The sequence below is a fragment of the Eschscholzia californica genome, unplaced genomic scaffold (assembly GCF_041429995.1).
Source record: "Eschscholzia californica isolate CP2 unplaced genomic scaffold, dmEscCali1.0.p SCAF_1, whole genome shotgun sequence".
Lineage (NCBI taxonomy): Eukaryota > Viridiplantae > Streptophyta > Magnoliopsida > Ranunculales > Papaveraceae > Eschscholzia > Eschscholzia californica.
The window spans coordinates 49,430,298-49,452,560 of NW_028238198.1; the positions used below are offsets into that span (position 1 = coordinate 49,430,298).

The 22,263-nt window shown below is 40.0% G+C and overlaps 2 protein-coding genes across 5 annotated transcripts; one reads left to right on the plus strand and one right to left on the minus strand.

Moving 5' to 3' along the window:
- Positions 1–7,258: 7,258 nt before the first annotated feature.
- On the minus strand, positions 7,259–7,900 carry LOC147567351 (uncharacterized). Its single transcript, XM_086657406.1, has one exon. The coding sequence runs from the start codon at positions 7,898–7,900 to the stop codon at positions 7,259–7,261; it is 642 nt and encodes a 213-aa protein (XP_086513532.1).
- A 6,961-nt stretch (positions 7,901–14,861) lies between these two features.
- ZEU1 (P-loop containing nucleoside triphosphate hydrolases superfamily protein) lies at positions 14,862–20,821 on the plus strand. 4 transcript variants are annotated; one of them, XM_086653973.1, is made up of 8 exons: positions 14,862–15,095; positions 16,329–16,392; positions 16,578–16,916; positions 18,929–19,040; positions 19,134–19,193; positions 19,439–19,543; positions 19,889–20,001; positions 20,645–20,821. In XM_086653973.1, exons 2-8 carry the CDS (start codon positions 16,355–16,357, stop codon positions 20,646–20,648), a joined length of 771 nt encoding a protein of 256 aa, XP_086510099.1. In that variant the 5' UTR covers positions 14,862–15,095; positions 16,329–16,354; the 3' UTR covers positions 20,649–20,821. The 4 variants fall into 4 exon arrangements, with proteins under 4 accessions (XP_086510099.1, XP_086510100.1, XP_086510101.1 ...); XM_086653975.1 differs by having other exon boundaries at positions 14,963–15,095; positions 16,329–16,412; XM_086653974.1 differs by lacking the exon at positions 20,645–20,821 and having other exon boundaries at positions 14,941–15,095; positions 19,889–20,005.
- Positions 20,822–22,263: the final 1,442 nt, after the last annotated feature.

Genomic DNA, 22,263 nt, shown 5'->3' on the forward strand with positions numbered 1-22,263 from the left:
CTACCCTCTGATCTGCGATCTGTTCGCCTCAAATGACGCTCTCGAGATCGCTCATCCCTATGGTAGTGTCTGTTTTGACGGTACTTGTCTTCTTCCCAACGGATCGCTACCCAAGCTCGAGCGAGGACATCATCCACAGTGTTGCAGTTGAACTTGGTGAGTTCTTTGTAGAGTTCGTTGTCTGGAAGTAGCTCTTTTCTAAATGCATCCACTGCCGTCTCTTGGTTGCAATAGAGGATCGAGACTTTCTCTCTGTTGAACCTCCCTACATAATCTTTAAGTGGTTCACCTCGCCTCTGGCTAAGTCGGTAAAGGTCTCCAGAGAGCTTCTCTAAGTTCTTACTACTCGCGAACTGTTCAACGAACGTGTCTGTCAGCTGGGCAAATGAGGCGATGGAGTTGTTCGGCAGGTTGGTGTACCACTGGAGAGCTGGACCAATGAGGCTCGACCCGAAGCTTTTGCACATGCAAGCCTCTCTAAGGTCCCTTGGTATGGCTGTAGTGAATCCTTTGCTTGTAGGATGCAATATGGTCGTCTGGATCTGAGGTGCCATCATACATTCTCATACTTGGGAATGAAAATTTCCTCGGCATCTCCACTAAGGCGATGGCGTCGACGAAAGGGGAGTCTGCATAACTCTGTGGTAGACTCTTTCTAAGGGGGTTGGGACTCCTGGAATGCGAGTGATCAGAGCCTCCATCTCCGCCAATTTTTTAGCCATCGCCTGCTCCAAGGGGGTTCCTGCAAAGCCAGAGTTCAGACCATCAGTTAACAGACTAAAGGGTACACTAGTAGGTAGTAAAGTAGGAGCAATAAATGAGGATGAGAAAAGAGGGGCAGTTATCGACTGCGATTGTTGATTGGTTTGAGCTAAGCTTTGGAAAGATGATAATTACGTCGCTGCCGGAGTCGTGATATTAGCCACTGGATTCGAAATCGAGACGCCAATGGTGCCAGATTGGACGGTTGGTTGGTTGGAGGAGTTTCCTGCTTCAGGAGTCACCAAGGATTGCATCGGCTTGACTGGAGTTCGAAACCTAGGTCCTGTTGGATACACCATGGCGAGTTCAGTAACTTTTTCTTGAAGTAGTTGGTTTTCTGCTCGAACCAGAGCATTCTCCTCCTTCAAGGCTTTAAACTTTTGGGAGTTTTCTCGCATCTAAGCTGTTAGTTCGGCGATCTGGGTCGAGACATCGTTTGGTGAGGCTACCATTCCTTCTTCCATTGATGAGGTCGTTTGAGATGTTAGTTGAAGGGGCCCCATGGTGGGCGCCAAACAGTGGACGGTAGAAAATCATACAATTAATAGATCGTCGATTGGTGAGCCACCGACAACTTGGACTTTAGACCTTGAGACGGACGAAGTTCTTGTTGGACCTGTAGACAGACAAAAATGAGCAGAAACCGTGAAGTCTTGGGGACACCGGAATGGTGTCTTGCCAAGGGCACTCCGTGTAGGGAATTATACCCTTATACTAGTGTTTATAGCGGATAACGACATCTAATGTCTAACACTAGTATCCCCAAGATCATCATGCAAAACTAGTAATTAAACTAATGGAGATAGTAGATTACCTTAATCGCTTTTCCCTCGAACTAGTTGAATTGATTAAAGAAGACCAAGAGCTTCAAACGTAGCTCCTCTACTTGGGACACCGAATAGTGTATTTAATCTCCCTCCTTGAAAGCTCGCTAGCACTCCAATGGTGGTTTGATAATAAGAAGACCTTCTTCTTGCTTGACTAGAAGATAGCTTGGGGATTAACTCACTTTCTCCTCTCTACTTGATGTAGTAGAGTAAGAAAGCTTAGAGAGAAATTCCACACCTTATTATCTGCCCTTAGAGTGTTTATATAGAACCCTAATAAGAATCCACCTCCTTTTATGTTTCCTAAAACACCCTTTAGAATAAGATTTAGGGAAATAGTCGAAAATAGCAACTAGTTGATATTTTCTCAATTCCCTAAGGAGATGACGTCCAAACCTAGCCAAAATTGGAAGATTTAATTTTCATAACATAAGGAAACGTCCCTCCAAAAATCAGCCCAATCCGAGCCCTAAAAGTGCCCGAATCGGCCTAGGCCCAAAACCCTTATTTCGGGCCTTTTTGCTATCTTTTGCCCAAATTCTATTTAGGCCTGTGAGATATGTTTATGGGACATTCCCAATGTTATATCACACTCCCACTAGTCATATAATCCGATTAAATACTCATTCTTATGTGTAACCCGATGTAGGATCCGATCGAAGTTAGCCGCGAATTACTTCGTAATTCGACGATCGTAGTTGGTTTCTAGCTAAACGCTACGACCCCTAAATCAATCGGACTTGATGATCTTCTTCATCAATTGTCCTAGCCGACATATTGCTCGCATTGCCATCTTGGTCGATGGACATCTCCTTCAACTCCTTCAGACTCCCACTTGGACTTTAAACAAGTGCAATGCCTCGATTCCCGTGTCAATTTAGTATCCCATCTGATACATCACGTCATTCAGACTTTCTTGATATCCGAGTACATTTGTAAAATCCAAACGATTAACTCCTAATCCGTTTGAGCGTGACCACACATTTTCAGTTGCTACTCATCAAGTGGCCTTGAGACACTTTGTACCTAATGTGATTTAGGTTGACACAATCCATTCTTGCGCTCCCACTTAACTTCATGTCTATCCTGTCCTTCCCAGTATCCGTCTTTATAACCTCCTTTTACCGTGCGGCGTTTGGCGGAACCAAAGTCGGACATTCCTTTCATAAGATGAGTGGAGCACTCATGTTTTGAGGAATCTCTCCAATTGTCTTTATGAGAAGTATTGACGTTCATCACGAGTGATGTACTTCTCATTTGAGGGTTATCCAGTGTATAAACCGTTTACACACCCACGTAGTCGAATAGAATATATTATTCCTATAGCCCATGAAACTGCGCTATCCCATCGACTCCCGTGCTAGTCTTCGTGAGTCATTGTTGTCCATGCAATGACCTGGACCAGGGATTCGATAATAAATATTCCAAGTTCACTTAATAGGGTTTCATTCATCAGATCACGTATCTAACAAACCTATTCGGAATGTTTTAGCATCAATGGACTGTCGTTTAAACACTAAACCAAATTTAGACGACTTGTGAAACAACTCTATTATTTCTGATAACGAGAGTTGTAAATCTGAGCCTCTTCCGTAAAACTCTTTTTACCCACTCAGTTTTACTTGTCGAGGTTTAAAATTATACCTCATGCCTTAGACTCGTGTATGACTCTCATACTTTGTCTTAGGTGACAGTTTAGTTTGACTACGGATGTAATCCGTTTAAACTTTGCTAATTATCAATTAATTTGAAGACCGTTATCTTCAACCTTGATAATTTCTAGTAACTTTTACTAGAGTTAAGGCTTTTAATTCTTTATGTAGTATTTGCAACAGTTCCCGGCTTAAAACACTTTTAGCCTACTTTCCTTCCATGTCTGGAAGTTTGCTACGATGACATGTTCATTTTTTGTTTTGTACTACTTCATCCTTTAGCCTTCTAGGATGTTTCTAAGTAGTTTTTCGGTTTTCAAATCCGAATTTGGATATTTAAATGCTAATCATATCGAATATGATTGACTTTATGTATTCGAACATAAATCTCTCTCATGCTTGTTTGCTACATCGGTGTCTTTTCAAACTTCGATTTAGCAACGCTCTTAGTCATGAGTTTTGGGTCGAAATTCTTTTAGACTTTCCGAGTCTTAGATTTTCTGTTTCGGATCTCAAGCATCTCAGCGTAATGAGTCTCTCTAATCCTATCATCCTTTTGATCTATGCTTATAGATCTTCAGATGCCCAAAATGGCATTTCATCCTTGTGTGTGGTCCTTTTATTGAGTCAGTGTGTTCACTGTTACACAACATCTTATGTCGTACTCAATCTTTTGTATGTACTCAGCATACGGACCCGGAAGGTTTGTTTCTCCCACTTACCTTCTTGAAACTCGTGATTCAAGATTATCTTCATTTCTCAGGAATCAAACTTCTTTGATTGCCTTTTTGAATCGAAGATTCTAACTCTTGCGTGCTTTTAATCCGTCGATAGATTTCTGAAGCATGCCTATGGACATAACTTGATTGGAAGAATCTTATTCTTCTTGTCTAGTTTCGGGAAACATGAATGTTTCCATCCTTCTCAGTTTTCTACTTTGGAAAACCAGTTTAGGTCTTCTGTTGACTTAAATTATCAAGCTTCATGTCTTGACGAGATATGGATTCCACGATGATTTTTGCTTCTAGCCAAAATCTAGAGTCAGTTTCCGTTTCTGCGCAGGTCTTTTATCTCTTCAGAAATAACCTTTATTTTCTGAGTCTTTAAGATTTTATTTTGACCTTTCAGGGCTTTTGAACAACAATTTGGAATTTTCTCAACTACTTTGAGATATTCCTTTAGAGACACTTTCACTCGCTTTGAGAGTTCTCCTGCGAATGACATTCGATTTTATGCGGTGGGTTTACAAGATCATATCTTTAACCTTTCCTTTTCCGAGGAGCCGCAGTTTGTTGCTCTTGGTCGAATTTAATCGTCTTGTACAAGTTTCATGATTGTTCTTCATGACCCCCCATGATTTTTCTCATGATCGAATTAAATCGACTTGTACTTTTCTCCCACTTATTCTTGTAATAATTAGTACTTTTCTCCCAGACTACTAGGTGTGCTAATTACTAGAAGAATACTATCATGAGCAACAAATACTTTGTTCTCTTGATTTGTTGTGGAAAAAGCCCAAATTTCTTCTAAAGAAATTGCGTCAGACTTTAGCTAATTTTTGTAATGCTTTTACAAGCTTAGCTATTAGACGGACTTTGGTAAGTGTGAAAACAATCGTTTCTAGAATATATCCCAAAATATTCGGAAGACTGGCTTAAACCCATCATTGATCGAATCATGCGTAGCAGTGTTCAATTACTCCCACTGATTCCACCATCCCTCAGATGTGTTCCATGGAGTGAATTGGGAAACGGTTTCTCAACTCCTTTGATGGTTATCAGGTGTTTGACTCAAGTTTTCACCACTCCAATCTAATCGGACGGCTTAATCTCTCTTGTCAAAGTGATTCTTTACTTCGGTTTGTACTTTGTTTGAACCTTTCAAACATTCCGACTTACACTTTATGATTTGTACGTTTCCATACTTCATGAAGTTGTCAGAGTACGTATTGAAGTTTTTCTCGTTTGCTTCTGCAAGTAAACTTATAGGCCTGCATAACACTGTATGAGTCCTAATAGATTACTAGTCTATATGCCTTTTGAAAAAGGGCGACTTTGTCAATTAGTCCTTAAGACCAAATCGACAATGCTGAAGTTGATGAGTTTGAATCTCTTGATTTTAGCCATTATCGATGACCCATCATGGAGTCTATCAGATCCGAAATAATTGGGGTCGAGGGTGACCCCAAACCCTAAGGGAGACTCGTTCTTTGCCGTCGATCTGTCGCCTAGAGTAACTCGATCGTACGATTACGCCGCCTCGACTTTAAACCCTTCGTAGTCTGAGATCGCCTAACGGTACTTAAGGCGACGTGGGGTTTTAGACCGACTTCGTCAAATGAGTACGTAGCGAGGTCTCCGGAGTTGAGATTGACTCGGTAACCGACAGGCTCGGTTGAGGGCGACCAAGGGGTGCTTGGAGTATTGTTACTTTCGATGGGTCGTTCTTTTTATAGATGGACGTTCATAAGGGCTTAGAGCTATTTGATCCTCTAGCGGGTCGAATTCCACGTTGGAGAGTGTCCAACTAGTAGGCGAGTCGGTTGGACCCAAGTGATATTTATTCGAAGTAGGCTCGGTCCAGGCGACATTTAGACGAAGTGGGCTTAACACGATTTTTGACCATTACCACCCCAACAATATGTATCAGACCCACTGCAGATAAAGAATGAGGGGTAGGTCTAGCTGGGGGTGGAATTTCCGAAACACCCTTCTTCTTTTCGAAATTTAAAAAACGGTCATCGAAAATTCTCGGAAAAATCGAAAAATTTCTGAAAAATAATCTGACACGCCTCCCATCAGATTGTGTATTTTCCATAAATTTACAGAATTGCCACCGAAAAATACCCGGAAAATGCAAAATTTTTAAAAAATAGTCTGACGTATTACAAATGGTTTAGTTGACTTAGTATTTGAATTTCTGTTATGAATAATCCCTGAATATCAGGGTACTGACTTAGTCTTGGCTATAACCCACGTTGAAGCGACAATAAACTTCTAGAAAGTTTTAGTTTTTCGTCGAAGTCTTATGTTCTTCGTCTGAAGTTTGAGGTTATAGCTCTAGTGTCCCTCTGGCTATTAGGGAGTTCAAGCTTGCATTTTAGGCATCATTTATCCCCCCAGCCTAAGTGTGGAAACATAGTTTTCTGGGCTTAGGCTGAATATCAGTCGGTTAGCTTTAGTGGATGGGTGAAGGTTGTGCTTCTCCTTCTTGTCCATGAGCTAATGCAGGCCTGCACACATAAAAATGATGGTCAATGGCAGCGCCATCAACCCTCCGACGCCGAAGTCAGTAATGTCCTACCAATAAACGAAAGGATAGAAGTAAGGGGTGAATACATTCAATACTTCCTGTTGCGCGTATGGAAGTTGAGACGAAGTTGCTTAACCTTGTATGGAGTCTAGGATTGTGCAAGACTCGAGAATGGTTTGGTTTGTTTCGTGCTTCCAGGGGGTCATTGGCAGTTCTTGTGCCACTGACTGGAGGTGGAGAATGTTTCACGCCTTTCGGTCTAGAAGTTGAATCAACTTTTCCAGACTGTTATCTTTCGAGTCGACTAAAGTTGGTGGATGATGGGGGTGTTTTTCCAGCCATGCTTGTCCCCCGGTCGTGTGTAGTCGCTCTGCGATTGGGTAAGAGGGGAGGTTGATGGTGGAATCATCGACCCTCCAGTACAAAAGTTACTAAGTAGAGTTTTTAAGACAGTGTAAACTTTTGAGGTAGAATTTTAGAAGGTTAGAGATACACCTCTGGCGAGACGTCTGTTTGTCTGGGTAAGATGCTCTAACCTGCAAAAAATCGAGCTAGAGGATTCTCTCCGATGCTTAAGTCAGTAAGTTTATTCAAGATGAAATGTAATAAAAAAAATTAGAATTTAAAAACAGTACAACTTTAGGTATGCACATTCCAACTCTTATTAATGTTGAGTCCATCTTCAACTCGTAGTTTGCCCACCTTGCCCTACTACTCAGCTGGCTCGATGCTCAAGTTGTACTCAGAAACTCTGGTGTGACAGGTTCATTCAGCAGTTCGCCTTGGTGGACCAAGTGGTTTCATGTCGTCTCGGGTTTGAGGTCGCCTTGAGGTAGTGTAGGGCTCTAAGTGTCTACCCTCTGATCTGCGATCTGTTCGCCTCAAATGACGCTCTCCAGATAGCTCATCCCTATGGTAGTGTCCGTTTTGATGGTACTTGTCTTCTTCCCAACGGATCGCTACCCAAGCTCGAGCGAGGACATCATCCACAGTGTTGCAGTTGAACTTGGTTAGTTCTTTGTAGAGTTCGTTGTCTGGAAGTAGCCCTTTTCTAAATGCATCCACTGCCGTCTCTTGGTTGCAATAGGGGATCGAGACTTTCTCTCTGTTGAACCTCCCTACATAATCTTTAAGTGGTTCACCTCGCCTCTGGCTAAGTCGGTAAAGGTCTCCAGAGAGCTTCTCTAAGTTCTTACTACTCGCGAACTGTTCAACGAACGTGTCTGTCAGCTGGGCAAATGAGGCGATGGAGTTGTTCGGCAGGTTGGCGTACCACTGGAGAGCTGGACCAATGAGGCTCGACCCGAAGCTTTTGCACATGCAAGCCTCTCTAAGGTCCCTTGGTATGGCTGCAGTGAATCCTTTGCTTGTAGGATGCAATATGGTCGTCTGGATCTGAGGTGCCATCATACATTCTCATACTTGGGAATGAAAATTTCCTCGACATCTCCACTAAGGCGATGGCGTCGACGAAAGGGGAGTCTGCATAACTCTGTGGTAGACTCTTTCTAAGGGGGGTTGGGACTCCTGGAATGCGAGTGATCAGAGCCTCCATCTCCGCCAATTTTTTAGCCATCGCCTGCTCCAAGGGGGTTCCTGCAAAGCCAGAGTGCAGACCATCAGTTAACAGACTAAAGGGTACACTAGTAGGTAGTAAAGTAGGAGCAATAAATGAGGATGAGAAAAGAGGGGCAGTTATCGACTGCGATTGTTGATTGGTTTGAGCTAAGCTTTGGAAAGATGATAATTACGTCGCTGCCGGAGTCGTAGTATTAGTCACTGGATTAGAAATCGAGACGCCAATGGTGCCAGATTGGACGGTTGGTTGGCTGGAGGAGTTTCCTGCTTCAGGAGTCACCAAGGATTGCATCGGCTTGGCTGGAGTTCGAAACCTAGGTCCTGTTGGATACACCATGGCGAGTTCAGTAACTTTTTCTTGAAGTAGTTGGTTTTCTGCTCGAACCAGAGCATTCTCCTCCTCCAAGGCTTTAAACTTTTGGGAGTTTTCTCGCATCTAAGCTGTTAGTTCGGCGATCTGGGTCGAGACATCGTTTGGTGAGGCTACCATTCCTTCTTCCATTGATCGTTTGAGATGTTAGTTGAAGGGGCCCCACGGTGGGTGCCAAACAGTGGACGGTAGAAAATCACACAATTAATATATCGTCGATTGGTGGGCCACCGACAACTTGGACTTTAGACCTCGAGACGGACGAAGTTCTTGTTGGACCTGTAGACAGACAAAAATGAGCAGAAACCGTGAAGTCTTGGGGACACTGGGATGGTGTCTTGCCAAGGGCACTCCGATGGTCAAGTCAGCAAATTATAAGTGAAATAAATATAAGTCGATTGATTGTTGAGGGTGTCACCTTGTTGTATCGTCGGAGGATGGCTCGACTCGTAGAGTGGCCGGAGCTTCGACTCTACGGGATAGTTGGTCGGATTGGTCTCCTGGAGCAAGTCGAGAGGTCGTCCCAATCGGAGATTCTGTGTAATGGAGAAGTGAGATGTAGCAGAGACTTTAGAAGGACTTCCAGAGTGATGAAGCTTGAAGGTATAATATTGTCGTCTAGAGTGATCCTCTAGAAGATTATCCTTCAGGTCTACTGGATAGTTGATCGGATTGGTCTCCTGGAGCAGGTCGAGAGGTCGTCTCGATCGGAGATTCTGTGTAATGGAGAAGTGAGATGTAGCAGAGACTTTAGAAGGACTTCCAGAGTGATGGAGCTTGAATGTATAATATTGTCGTCTAGAGTGATTCTCTAGAAGATTATCTTTCAGGTCTACTGGAATTCGAAAGTCGATTATCGTCTAGAGCACTGATCAGAGATACTAAATGTGTGAGAGAGAGAAGAGTATTCAGTAATTTTCTAGTCGGTATTCCCTGCCTTTGGATTCTGAGTCTCCTTCTATTTATAGGTGACTGATGGACTCGTGGAGTCTATCTGATCCGAAATAATTGGGGTCGAGCGTGACCCCAAACCCAAAGGGAGACTCGTTTTTTGCCGTCGATCTGTCGCCTAGAGTAACTCGATCGTACAATTACGCCGCCTCGACTTTAAACCCTTCGTAGTCTGAGATCGCCTAACGGTACTTAAGGCGACATGGGGTTTTAGAGCGACTTCGTCAAATGAGTACGTGGCGAGGTCTCCGGAGTTGAGATTGACTCGGTAACCGACATGCTCGGTTGAGGGCGACCAAGGGGTGCTTGGAGTATTGTTACTTTCGATGGGTCGTTCTTCTTATAGATGGACGTTCATAAGGGCTTAGAGCTATTTGGTCCTCTAGCGGGTCGAATTCCACGTTGGAGAGTGTCCAACTAGTAGGCGAGTGGGTTAGACCCAAGTGATATTTATTCGAAGTAGGCTCGGTCCAGGCGACATTTAGACGAAGTGGGCCTAACACGATTTTTGACCATTACCACCCCCAACAATATGTATCAGACCCACTGCATGTAAAGAATGAGGGGTAGGTCCAACTAGGGGTGGAATTTCCGAAACACCCTTCTGCTTTTCGAAATTTACAAAACGGTCATCGAAATTCTCGGAAAAATCGAAAATTTCTGAAAAATAATCTGACACGCCTCCTATCAGACTGTGTACTTTTCATAAATTTACAGAATTGCCACCAAAAAATTCTCGGAAAATGCGAAATTTTTTGAAAAATAGTCTGACGTGTTACAAATGGTTTAGTTGACCTAGTATTTGAATTTCTGTTTATGAATAATCCCTGAATATCAGGGTACTGACTTAGTCTTGGCTATAACCCACGTTGTTATGGAATATCAGCTTATTTCGCTTTCATTTTCTCTTGTTAACGGCTATATATATAGCCATTTTGGTTATTGAATAAACACAGTGTTCTCCTACTCAACAATTGGTACCAGAGCTAAGTTGGACCTACACCAGATTTTTTTCTTTTCTTATTCAGATCTTGTAGCCGCAGCTAAAGATGACGACAGAAAATAACTTCGTTCAACCAGCAATACCTCGAATTAATGGGCACTACGATCACTAGAGCATGTTAATGGAGAATTTTCTTCGCTCCAAAGAATATTGCCATGTCGTTGAGAATCAAATCTCTGCTACAGCTGAGGATGCAAGTCTCTCGGATGAACAAAAGAAGGAAATCGCTGACCGGAGGTTGAAGGACTTACGAGCAAAGAACTGTATCTTTCAGGCCATCGACCGTTCGATCCTTGAGACTATTTTGGATAAGGAAACTTCAAAGGGAATCTGGGATTCCATGAAGAAAAAGTTTCAAGGGAATGCAAGGGTTAAACGAGCACAACTGCAAGCCCTTCGCAAAGATTTTGAAATCCTTCATATGAAGGAAAGTGAGATGATTTCTGATTATTTTATTCGAACTCTCACTATTGCTAACAAAATGCAATTCCATGGTGAAATGTTGAATGATGTTACTGTTATTGAAAAGATCCTACGCTCTATGACCACAAAATTTGATTATGTGGCGTGTTCTATTAAAGAATCTAAAGATTTGGACAGTATGTCTATTGACGAACTACAAAGTAGTCTATTAGTTCATTAACAACGTATGCAAGCACATATTATAGAGGAACAAGCATTAAAGGTCAGCTATGACTACAATGTTGGTAAGCCAGGTCGTGGTGAAGGTACTTACCGAGGACGAGGACGATGGCGTGGGAGACAAGGTTTTGATAAATCATTTGTTGAATGTTTTTATTGTCACGAACTAGGTCACTTCCAATCTGAATGCCCAAAGAAGGGTAAAGAAAATGAGTCACGAGCCCATTATGCAGAAACCTCTGAACCATTGTTGTTGATGGCATATGTAAATGTTGAAGAGATGATGCAGAAATCAGAACCAATGATGGTCCAGAAATCAGAACATAGGAGTCCAGAAATTGATAGCAGTATGAAAGAATTACTTCTTCTCATGGCTCATATTGAGAAAGAACCAAACGAAACAGCATGGTTCTCAGACTCGGGTTGTAGTAATTACATGTGCAGGAGCAAGGAATTCTTTTCCGAACTTGATGAGAACTTTCGGAAATTAGTGAAGCTTGGTGACAACTCCAGCATCAGTGTAATGGAAAAAGGCAGCATACATCTCCAAGTTAATCATGTGTCACAAATTATTACAGAGGTATTTTATATTCCTGAATTAAAAAATAATCTCTTAAGTATTGGTCAATTACAGGAGAAAGATTTAACTATTGTGTTCAAACGTAACAAGTGCAAGGTTTATCACCCTAAAGAGGTCTTATTATCGAAACGACAATGTCTCTTAATAGGATGTTTATCCTTCTTGCTACAATTGAACCTCAAGATCAGCATTGTTTTCTTACTCCAACACAAAATATGGATCATCTTTGGCATTGTCGGTATGGTCACTTAAGCTTTGGAGGCCTTAAAACTCTAAAGGAAAAACAAATGGTTCATGGACTCCCACAACTGGAGTGCTCGAATGTTTTATGTGAAGAAATTAATCTGAATGTTTAACCAAAGAAAAATTTCTAGTGGGCGAAAATAACAAGTTATCTACAAGGAAAATCGGACCACTAGAGATATTTTAAAAAAATTAATCCAAATGCTTATCGTCTAAAATTGCTAAGTGATGTGCACTCCTCAGATGGTTTTAATGTCAAAGATTTATTACCATATTCTAGAGATGATTCGGACAAGGACGATTTAAATTTGAGGTCGAATTCTGTCCAACCCGGGGAGGATGATGCAACTGACAAAATAACATTAAAATTTTATGTTAAGTGTGGTCGTGACAAGTCAAGGATTGGATGACCTAGGGGGAGATTTTCTACTTTTAGGAGTTTATTAGTTATATATTTTCATAGTTTTAGTAGTTTCATAATATTAGTTGCTTTAGAGAAGATTTCATAGTTTTAACAGTTTCCTAGTTTTGGTTATTTTCTTAGTTTTTAGTAGTTCCTCAATTTTGGTTGTTTTCCTAATTTTAAGTAGTTTTTAGATTCTCGAAATTTTAGAGTTTTAGTAATTTTAGACTTCTATTATTTTAGGGTTTGAAGCTTATAAATAGGCCTTTTATGTTCATTGTTAAGGGAGCTTAGTTTATTGAATAAAATTTTGTTTGATTTAATCAATCATAGAGGAGCGATCTCTATACTTTTTATCTCTTGCCCACTACGCGCTGCATCACCTCCCCGCTACCGGAGCCCCTCAAATGTCACACCATCTTGATAAGCGCCCCCTACCAAAACGGCACCTCCTACTAACAGTTTGACCTAAGGGAACTTGTAACCCCGTTAGGCCCTTTTGTCGTCTAAAACACAAACTGAAGGCAGAACCCCCTTCTTTTTCCCTCTTTCATTTACTTCAAAATTATTTCCAATTTCTCTGTCTCTCTAAAACTTACACCCTAATCCTAAAGATCTAACAAGGTTTAGTTATGTAATTGAAGCCGATATCAATCCTAAGATTCGAGAAGAAAAATCGTCTGTGAATCAGAAGAAAGAAAGACTTTGGTTGCTCTGAACCATAGATTTTCAGGTAAAGCCAAAATTCGATTTTTTTTTTTTTTTTTAATGGACTTGAATTTTGTGTTGTTGTTCTAAATTTCTATTTAGAATCTTTTGTTGCCCTTCATTATATTAGGTTTTATCAGAAAGTTTTGGATGATTTTGGTTTTTTTTTTGTTAAAATTTGTGTTCGGTGCTACCAGACCGGAAAAGTGTGATTTCTGCTCGATTCAATTAAATCAATTTTTTTAAGTTACTGTTAATGAACGAGTTGATACTTTATTAGTAGGGTTCACAATTCAACTCTTATAAAGAGAGTACTAGCGATATAGTTAATTATTCTGAAGTGTTGTTATTGTCTTATATGATTTTACTACTATGTTTTTCATGAATTGAGGCCATGTGTAACTGTTTTTCTGCTCGATCTCACCGATATTGTGTTATTTAACCAGCCTGACCTCACCATTTTCTGTTGTCTCTAGTTTATTCTTTATTTCTACCATGAATTTTTAATAAGTTGTATTTCTTGTTCCTCCTACTGAGAGTGAAAGACGTCAGAGGGAGGAAGTAAGAAAGAGAATGAGGGTTTGATTCCTCATGACAGCCAAAGCTGGGAAGTCGTCGAATTTTGACAGAGTTCGGTACTAGACCAGGCCGAATTGGGCTTCGTGTTTGAAAAAAATTTCATCATAAAACAATCAACTATTCACCTTCATATATTTAATAATTTGTTAGGTGTTGTTTACATAGCTCTTTAGAAATTGAATCATCAACATAAATCGGTTGGACGGGCTCCTTTGATGTTTCCCCAAATTGTTTGAGATTTTCTTCATCCATGCTTGTTTTTTTTGTTGAGGTACGTCTATTACTTAGAAAAGGAACACGTGAACACAATAAATTATGTGAAAATTTCAGTAGTACTAGCCCGTTTCAAAGCTGGTTGGTGTCGGAGTGTGGAGGTGATTCCGGTGCAAGATTGAAGTGCGTGGAGATGCGAGTTTTTGGAAGATTTAGGGTTTGGATGAAGAGAGAATAACGTGGGTGAGATTAACCTCCTCTTGAAGTTTTTTATAAGGGAGACGCCTATAACCATTAGTGGTCCACTCCAATTAAACGAGTCAATTTAGTCTTGGGAGGTCCCAATAACAATTTGAGGAGGCGCAAACTTCCCTACCTACAATTATCTCGTGAGTAGTATTCCTATCTCTAAACCCTACAAATATCAAGATGAATTTCTCCTTCTTTCATCAACAAAAGAAAGATCACTATTTCAACAAAAAAAAAAAACAAAAGAAAGATCATTTCTCCTCTTAGGTCACTTTTTTTTTTTTTGCCAGCGCTTTGGGGAAAGCTAAATAGTTTCCGGGGTGTGAAATTTTAAAGGGAATATGCAAAAATTTTGAAAAGTTTTCGGGGAAACATATTTTATGGGGAATATGGTTCAAAATAAAAAAACTCTCCCCCTCACCTCCCTCCACCTCATCTTCTCTCTCCACCTCATCTTCTCTCTCTTTCCGGCGGGCGACCATGAAAAAAAAAAAATTTCACTCACTCTCTCTCTTTAGAAACTCCGGCGAAGGGGTTTCCCTTCGCCGGAGTTCCGGTCTGTTCTTCAACAGATCCGGTTGAAGAACAGACCAGTTGAAGAACAGACCGGAACTCCGGCGAAGGGAAACCCCTTCGCCGGAGTTTCTAGAGAGAGAGAGTGAGTGAATTTTTTTTTTTTTCATTTTCCGGCCGGCGACCTAATCGGAGAAGAGAGAGAGCTGAGGTGGAGAAGCTATTTTGCTTTCCCTCTAAATAAAATTGTCAAACAAAATTGACCAATTTTTGACCAAGTCTTCATACCCCGGAAACTATTTAGCTTTCCCCAAAGCGCTGGCCTTTTTTTTTTTTTTTTTTTTTGTTAAGATATGCATCATAATCCCACTTGAGAATTGAGAGATCCAAACCTGAAGTTGGGAAAGAAATCTCAGCCCTCAGTTTCAAAAGATCCCGACCTAGAAGTTTTTGATCATTGGAAAAAGTGAAAATTTCCGGAAGACCCAAAACCTATATTCCTATTGTTCCCGCTCAATTTTATTTACTTGGATAGTGATTCTTCCCGCTCTCTCGCCTCTGCGAACCAAGGTACGCTATTCTCTCTGTCTCTCTTCTTCCATAGATATCAGTAGTACTTATTCCCAGTAAACCCTAGAAGATATGCGTCCAAATAAAGATTTATCTGCATTTCTTGCATATTGTTGGTTACTTTTCTAGTTAAATCTACTCCTTATTAGGTTTCCTTTTTTACATGTGAAATTTCGTTAGTTCTGAAATTAGGATTTTGATTCCATGACCTGATCTAGAGGTTATGTAAATTGAGACCCAATTGCTATTGACATAAAATTATTCATCTTGATGTACAATAATCAACAAAAAGGACACAACTTTGTAAAAATACCCATTTCAATTCAGACAACCTAATCTGCGTTTCCGGAACTACGTGTGAAAACAAAATCCCAATTCTTAATTGAGATTTCAGACTAATTTCTACATTTTTCTTAAAGAAATTGGGTTTTGTATTTCATTTTCTGTCGCAATAATGCAGCTGGTTGTTGTTTTAAACGAGTTAGGGTGAATACGGGAATGCAATTGTTGCTTTAGCATAAATTGTTTTGAAGTTAGCTATTTTTATTATGTTACAACTTCATATCAATTTTCAATAGTCTGATATCATGGTTGTTGTATATCCAGTGCTCAAAACTGAGAAGAGAAATATTTTTACCACTGAGATTTCTACCGACGGCCTTTACTTTGGAAACTTAGCAAATTTGTGATATTTGTGTGGTCATAATATTACCATCTTAGCGATCTGGATTGTGTTATCACTGATACTACGTCTCGATACCACTTCCAGCATTATGTACAATGTGTAACCATTTTGATGAAAGTGCAACACTAAGATGCCGTGAGTATGGAACAAAGAAAATGTACCATGCCGTTCACTGAAAGAGTTCGATTAAGTAACATCAAAGGGTTATAGGTTTGAACGCTACTCTTTTTTACCAAGGAATGCATAATATTTGTTTGCTCAATAAGAACTTAGAAAAATCCTTTTGTTTAGAAAATTGAATGTGAGACAAGGACCAGTAAGTCTTCTGTTTGCCAGACACGTGCAGTTTATGATTATCATAGGAAAGTAACAAACTTTGTGTTGTTTGTTTCTCTGTACCAAGGATTTCTTTTCCGAGTTGCTTATACCTTTTATCGCCTTATCTTCAGAGCACAATATAAAAACTAGATATCAAAGATAAATTTAAGAAAATTTAGATTTGTCGTAACTCCCTGACAAGGGACTTATTTTTCTTGTTGCACTTTTAGGATTCTAGCCAGAGTTTTGAAGGGATATGACACATGCGTGCACATCTTCAATTGCGAAGTTTTTGTAAGTCGTTACATCCCTAGGTAATTTGTTTGCTCTTGTATATCAATAGGAGGCATTAAGAGTCAACACGCTAACAGAAAAGCTTTGTTTGAGGAAGTGACACTTTTGATACAATTAGTTAAATTGCGAACAAAGGCCATTTTCTGTTTGATGCAATTGTCTGAATAACCTTTTTTCTTTTCTAGAAATTGCAGAGCACTAGCAAGCCCTCGTTCATTGAGGTCATTGAAGTCCCATTTGCACTTTTCTAGCAAGAGTTTTATTAGGAAAGTCCAAATGAGTTCCAATATTGAGACAAGAGGCGCCTTGGTTGTTCTAGAAGGTCTAGACCGGAGCGGGAAGACATCACAAGCTAGTGGATTACTCTCATACTTAGAAGGGCAAGGGTTATCTGTTGAGTTATGGCGATTCCCAGACAGAAATACATGTGTTGGACAAATGATATCTTCCTATCTAACCAACAAATCTCAATTGGATGACCAAACAATCCATCTACTGTTTAGTGCAAATCGTTGGGAGAAAAGGTATGTTATAATTGTATATGCAGAACAAGTTACTTTTATAAAATTCCATCTCCAAGGTTCTGAGTTTAGATCCTTTTAGTAAAATTAGTATATGCCAAAAAGATCAGATAGAGAGAAGGCACGACTAATGCACGACCACCACCACCACCACTATAAGTCTATAACCATGAACCAACCAGATTATTGGAGAGGAATGTTAAATACAAAAAGTAGATAGATAAAGACGCTCTTTTAAATCTTCATATATTTCGAACTTTATTTCTGATGTAGATAGTCTTAAGATTTTTTTTGAAAATTTGAATTAATATTAAAACGAAAAAGAGCTATACAAAGGGTAGTACAAATGAATCCCTCACGAGATCCATGCCTCCCAATTTCGAACTACATCATTAAACGAGACATGACGATACTTCGGCAAACATTTCGCCCAAATCAAAATACATGCTTTGACATCTTCCACATCTAGGCTAGAGTTGATATTTGCGTCTTTAAAAATCTTATTGTTACGGTCCTTCCAAATGCACCAAATTATCGCCACTGGAACGAGGTTCCAAATCTCCCTCTTGACCTTGGGTTTCGGTGCTTCTTCCCATTGCCTGAGGCATAAACTTGGGGAGCTCGGCATACACCACTGGACCTTCACCGACTCCAGAAAATAGGACCACAAACCCTGAGCTACTTTGCAGTGCAAAAATAATGAGCGCTTGATTCCTCCTGTTCCTTGCACATAATGCAGCGGCTTGGGATCTGAAACCCCCTCCGACGAAGAGAGTCTATCGTCGGGATTTTGTCGATAAAAGTTACCCAAAGCATAAATCCAACCCTTGGAGGGATTAACCTTCTCCTCAGCACTTTGGCTAGAGTTGGAGTTATGATTTGAGTATCCGAGTCTAACCGATCATAGCAGTGCTTAACCGACATCTCGTCCTTAGAGTCGTTAATCCAGACCCTTCGATCTGGATCCTGATCCAACTTTACCGCTTGAAGCAGCTCCAACAACTCCACATACGACGTCACTTCCCAATCGTTGAGAGGTCTCCTGACATTGATCTCCCAACTCTGGCGCTCCTGATTATACATCTTGTGAACGTTCGCCTTCTTATCGGTCGCCACCTGAAAAACCGAAGGGAAGCGATCCTTTAGAGGCAAAGATCCCACCCACACATCTGACCAGAAACTAACCGAGTTACCATTGCTAATTTCCCATCTAGACATGTTACGAAATTTACTCAGGAGACCATGAAGACCTTTCCAAACCCCACAACCGAAAGAAGAGTGTTTGACAATAGCCGCCCAATTATCCGGGTTCGTACCATACTTGTCCCCCACTACCTCTCTCCATAAGTTGCTAATTTCATGATCGAACCTCCAAATCCATTTTATTAGCAAAGCCTGGTTCATGATCCTTAGCTTCTTTATACCCAACCCTCCTTTCCTCTTATTAGTACAAATTCTGTAGATAAAATTCAACATCATCACCCAATTTACTGAATGAGGGCGCTCTTCTCACACGTATGATCTGACTTCTCAACCATGTTCAAACTCAGATGCTTGTCTAAGTTAGATATGGATATGTCATGATTTGAATCTGGGCAAACAACTTCATGGCTAAATGATTTGCAACTTTTCATATTAATTGCTGTAGGGCATATTGGGCCTGTTTTATCTTTCTCTGTATCTCCATTCAAAAACCTGCTACATCGATTCATATTGTTTTAATTATAATTTATATTCACTGGTACGAATTATGATTTAAATCAACTTTAATATTTCAGATGTCTCTTTTATCTTCGAAATGATCTGATAAACATGCCTTAACTAATCATAGGGCTTGAGTGACTTTTGAATGGCATAAAAAGGTTCATTTTGCTGACCCAGTAACAGAATAAGGCGTAGGTTAGAACATGGATTTATTTGGCTCGCAAGGGTCGGTCTGTGAAAGTTATGTAAGGCACACAAGCACCTAAATCAGTTAGCGAATGTATATTTAATCAAGTACCACGTGGTTGCAGGTCGTTGATGGAGAGCAAGCTGAAGAGTGGAACAACCCTTATTGTAGACCGTTATTCATATTCTGGAGTGGCTTTCTCATCTGCCAAGGGACTTGATATTGAATGGTGTAAGGTGATGCTAGCTTAGTAGTTAATACAAGCTCGAAGCCAGAAGAGTTGAACCTTTCTTTCATATTAGTTACCATACAACCATTTTCTATTGCAGGGTCCTGAAAGAGGATTGCTGGCTCCAGATCTAGTAGTGTACCTTGACATACCACCGGAGGTAATTCTTCGTAAAATTATTTTTTCTTTTACTTACCATTTTATAAGCTACGTAAAGAAAGTATAGAGCAGGGTCCTTGCTGCTCGTCTGCTCCTACCCTCCCAGTGGGCATCTTTATCCATTATCAAAATTTGATTGCCTATAACAAACCTAGACTTATAAGTTCTTAATTTGTTACTTCTTACAAAACGTTACTTAGTTCTTGACGATGGTCATTTGTTCTTTTAAATTTCAAATTATTTCAGAAAGCGGCAGAAAGAGGAGGTTATGGAGGTGAAAGATACGAGCAACTTGAATTCCAGAAGAAAGTTGCGCAACGGTATGAGATCCTTCAGGACTCCACGTGGAAGGTAAAGTCTTAAATTAAGCTATCAGTAGTCATTCAAGCGATCTAAAAAACGTAATTACTAATGAAATAATTGAAATGCACCACCTTCTGCTTGATTCATATCTGAGTTTGAGTTACCTAAAAAACGTATATGGCAAATGAGAAAGAAAAAGGATTGTTATGAAATGAATATTTCTGTCAGAGCAATTCAAATCTAGGGCTGGAATTCGGATCCCCTTAATCTTACTCCAACCACTTAAAAAGATTTGTTTTAGTGGGTTCTGTTAGGACAAGGTTTTTCTGAGGACTTAAATTTTCAACCCTAACTTCAGTTTTTCTACTAAAGTTTTACCTGTATCAAATGTAGATTGTTGATGCATGCCTTCCCATGGAGGAGGTAGCAAAACAACTTAGGGAACTTATACATGAATCCGTAACCAAATGCGAAAAAGGGGAACCACTCTTGGAACTATGGCCCAGGTAAGTCCTCAATTTCTTCTATATTTCTTACCTATTTTATCGTATTTTGTCCTTCTACAAGACTCACGGAACATGAGTACAATCTATATGCATTATAAATCTTAACAAGGAATGTACCGAAGCAACTCATCTACCTACCGTTTTCCTGATGAAATTAGTAAAGAACAAAACACTAGAAGCCGCGAGGTCATAATGATAACGGAACCGGTGAATCGGTGATTAAACCATAACGGAAATAGTTCTCCTTCACTGCTACTATTGAACTACTTATTGATATTGCCATATACTATATATCATGGATCGGTATCACTCACCCACTCATTTATGTATAAATATCCTTTATAATTTATATCACGCCATGATCGATATGCATCTGATATAAACGGCCAAGCTACATACGAAGTATATCGTTACATCCATGATCGGTGGTATATATCAGACTTTTGAATGCACAACTAGTTCACCTAGAGCTAGTCTACCATTTGTGAAAGATAATTTACAATTCTCCTTTTTTTTCCGGGTTTCAACTCCCACGAATGAGATGGATACATACAGTTTCTTTTGTCTGAGTAATTGACTTGCAATTCCTCACAAACACGTTATAGTTGTTTACCATCAATACCACTGTTTTTTGTTCTTGCAGGTAAGTGTAGCTGGTAGAAATGCTGTCAAATTTCAGTCCAATTGGAGTGTTTCTTTAATGCTTAATGGTTATTTACATATCTGAGCTCACACTTTTAGAACATAAAGTGACGATAAATGTTAATGGCAGAGGAAATAGATAACTTGTTTATTTATACAATGTGTTTAGTTAGAATCACACTCCTTACGTATTTCCTTTATATCAAACCCATTATCCGACTAATCATTTGTGTAGATTAAGTGGATCTAAGGGCACAATCTATTCGATACAAATTCGAACCATTTTTCCTACATATGAGAAAAACCAGTTGAGAACCAAAAACAAAATCATTTATCAGCTTTTATGTAGGAGACATGGTTTTCGCTGGTTTATCAACTGTTTTTATGAAATCCAAATATCCCCCACTCCCCTCTCAAGAAGATTGGGGAAATGTAAAAAGAAAATTAGAATCGCGAGTTTTCCTAGTTTTGGAGAAAATAAGCTCCAACACGGACTAATCTCCGGTGGAGCTCTGTTGAACTGCGGTTATATCATTCCTGAGAACACATGGTTGGTACTTAACCATAGCTAAGGCCAATTCACGGAAACGGACTTCCAATATAGCTCTGTTAAGTGAACTGCAAGTTTTTCTCAGGTGATACAATGTATTCAAGGTCGAGTTAACCATTAATATAGGTATGTTACCACAGGGCCAAGCGTCGGCTCGTGCCTTTGAGTATACTGGTATTAAGGAAACTATGCCAAGCTCGGATGCAAGTTGGTAATCTCTCCCGGAGAGGGTTTCAACTTAGGGCATCATGGAGATGGAAAAGTTAGAGGAAACAGAGGCACGAACCTGCTCAAATCCCTTCGAGTGCCTTTATATACCAGCATAAGAGGTCATTGTTCTCACAACTCCAACTTTAACGGAAGAGATGGAGTTGTTCTGAAACTAAAACTAGTTGTGAAGACTGAGGGATGCCTTAGCAAGAGCCTTAAATACTAAAGAAGTGGATATTGACTGTTTATGGAATCTTGAGTATGGGATCGTCGCAGCTAGGAGATTCAATGATTTTCAGAAAATGGACACCCCATGGTAACTCACCTGTATTCAACCGCCTGACGTGGAAATCAAGTTAGATGAAGGAGAAAATGCTATTGTGCATGTGTGATGGCATTCTATTGGCATGGTACCGAAAATAATGTCTTCGGGTGCGGCCTGAGAATGCTCTCTAATAGTCGCGGAAACGTCAACCTTGTCAGAAAGAAGACACTACATTTGTCTGTTCGACTAGGCCTGTCTACGAATATCCAAAATCCAAAATTCGATCACAATTCGTATTTGATAAGAACAAACTTATTCAAAATTTTGGATTTCAGAATCCGTATCCGGGTGTTGTTATCCGATGTAATCATCGATGTTAAAGCTACCATTTTCCATTGGAGTAGAATTCAGACTTCCCAAGATTTTCTTTCTTTTCAGGCATTGAGAATTCTTTGATATATAACATGTAAATCAATCGCCTGTAGTGGGATTTCGTTCTTATTATAAAGATACTTCGAACACATAAAACGGAAGTTTGAGAGAATCTTTTTCGAGGAAAGGAATGAGATAAATCAAACACATCTTAAGAGGATAA

Excerpts from the sequence above, each read along its gene's own strand:
- ZEU1 (XM_086653973.1), top strand. The coding sequence starts at position 16,355 with ATGACACATGCGTGCACATCTTCAATTGCGAAGTTTTT. Across the intron at positions 16,393-16,577 it reads TCTTCAATTGCGAAGTTTTT|AAATTGCAGAGCACTAGCAA; the intron begins GTAAGTCGTTAC and ends TTTCTTTTCTAG. Across the intron at positions 19,544-19,888 it reads TTCAGGACTCCACGTGGAAG|ATTGTTGATGCATGCCTTCC; the intron begins GTAAAGTCTTAA and ends TATCAAATGTAG.
- LOC147567351 (XM_086657406.1), bottom strand. The coding sequence starts at position 7,900 with ATGGCACCTCAGATCCAGACGACCATATTGCATCCTACAAGCAAAGGA.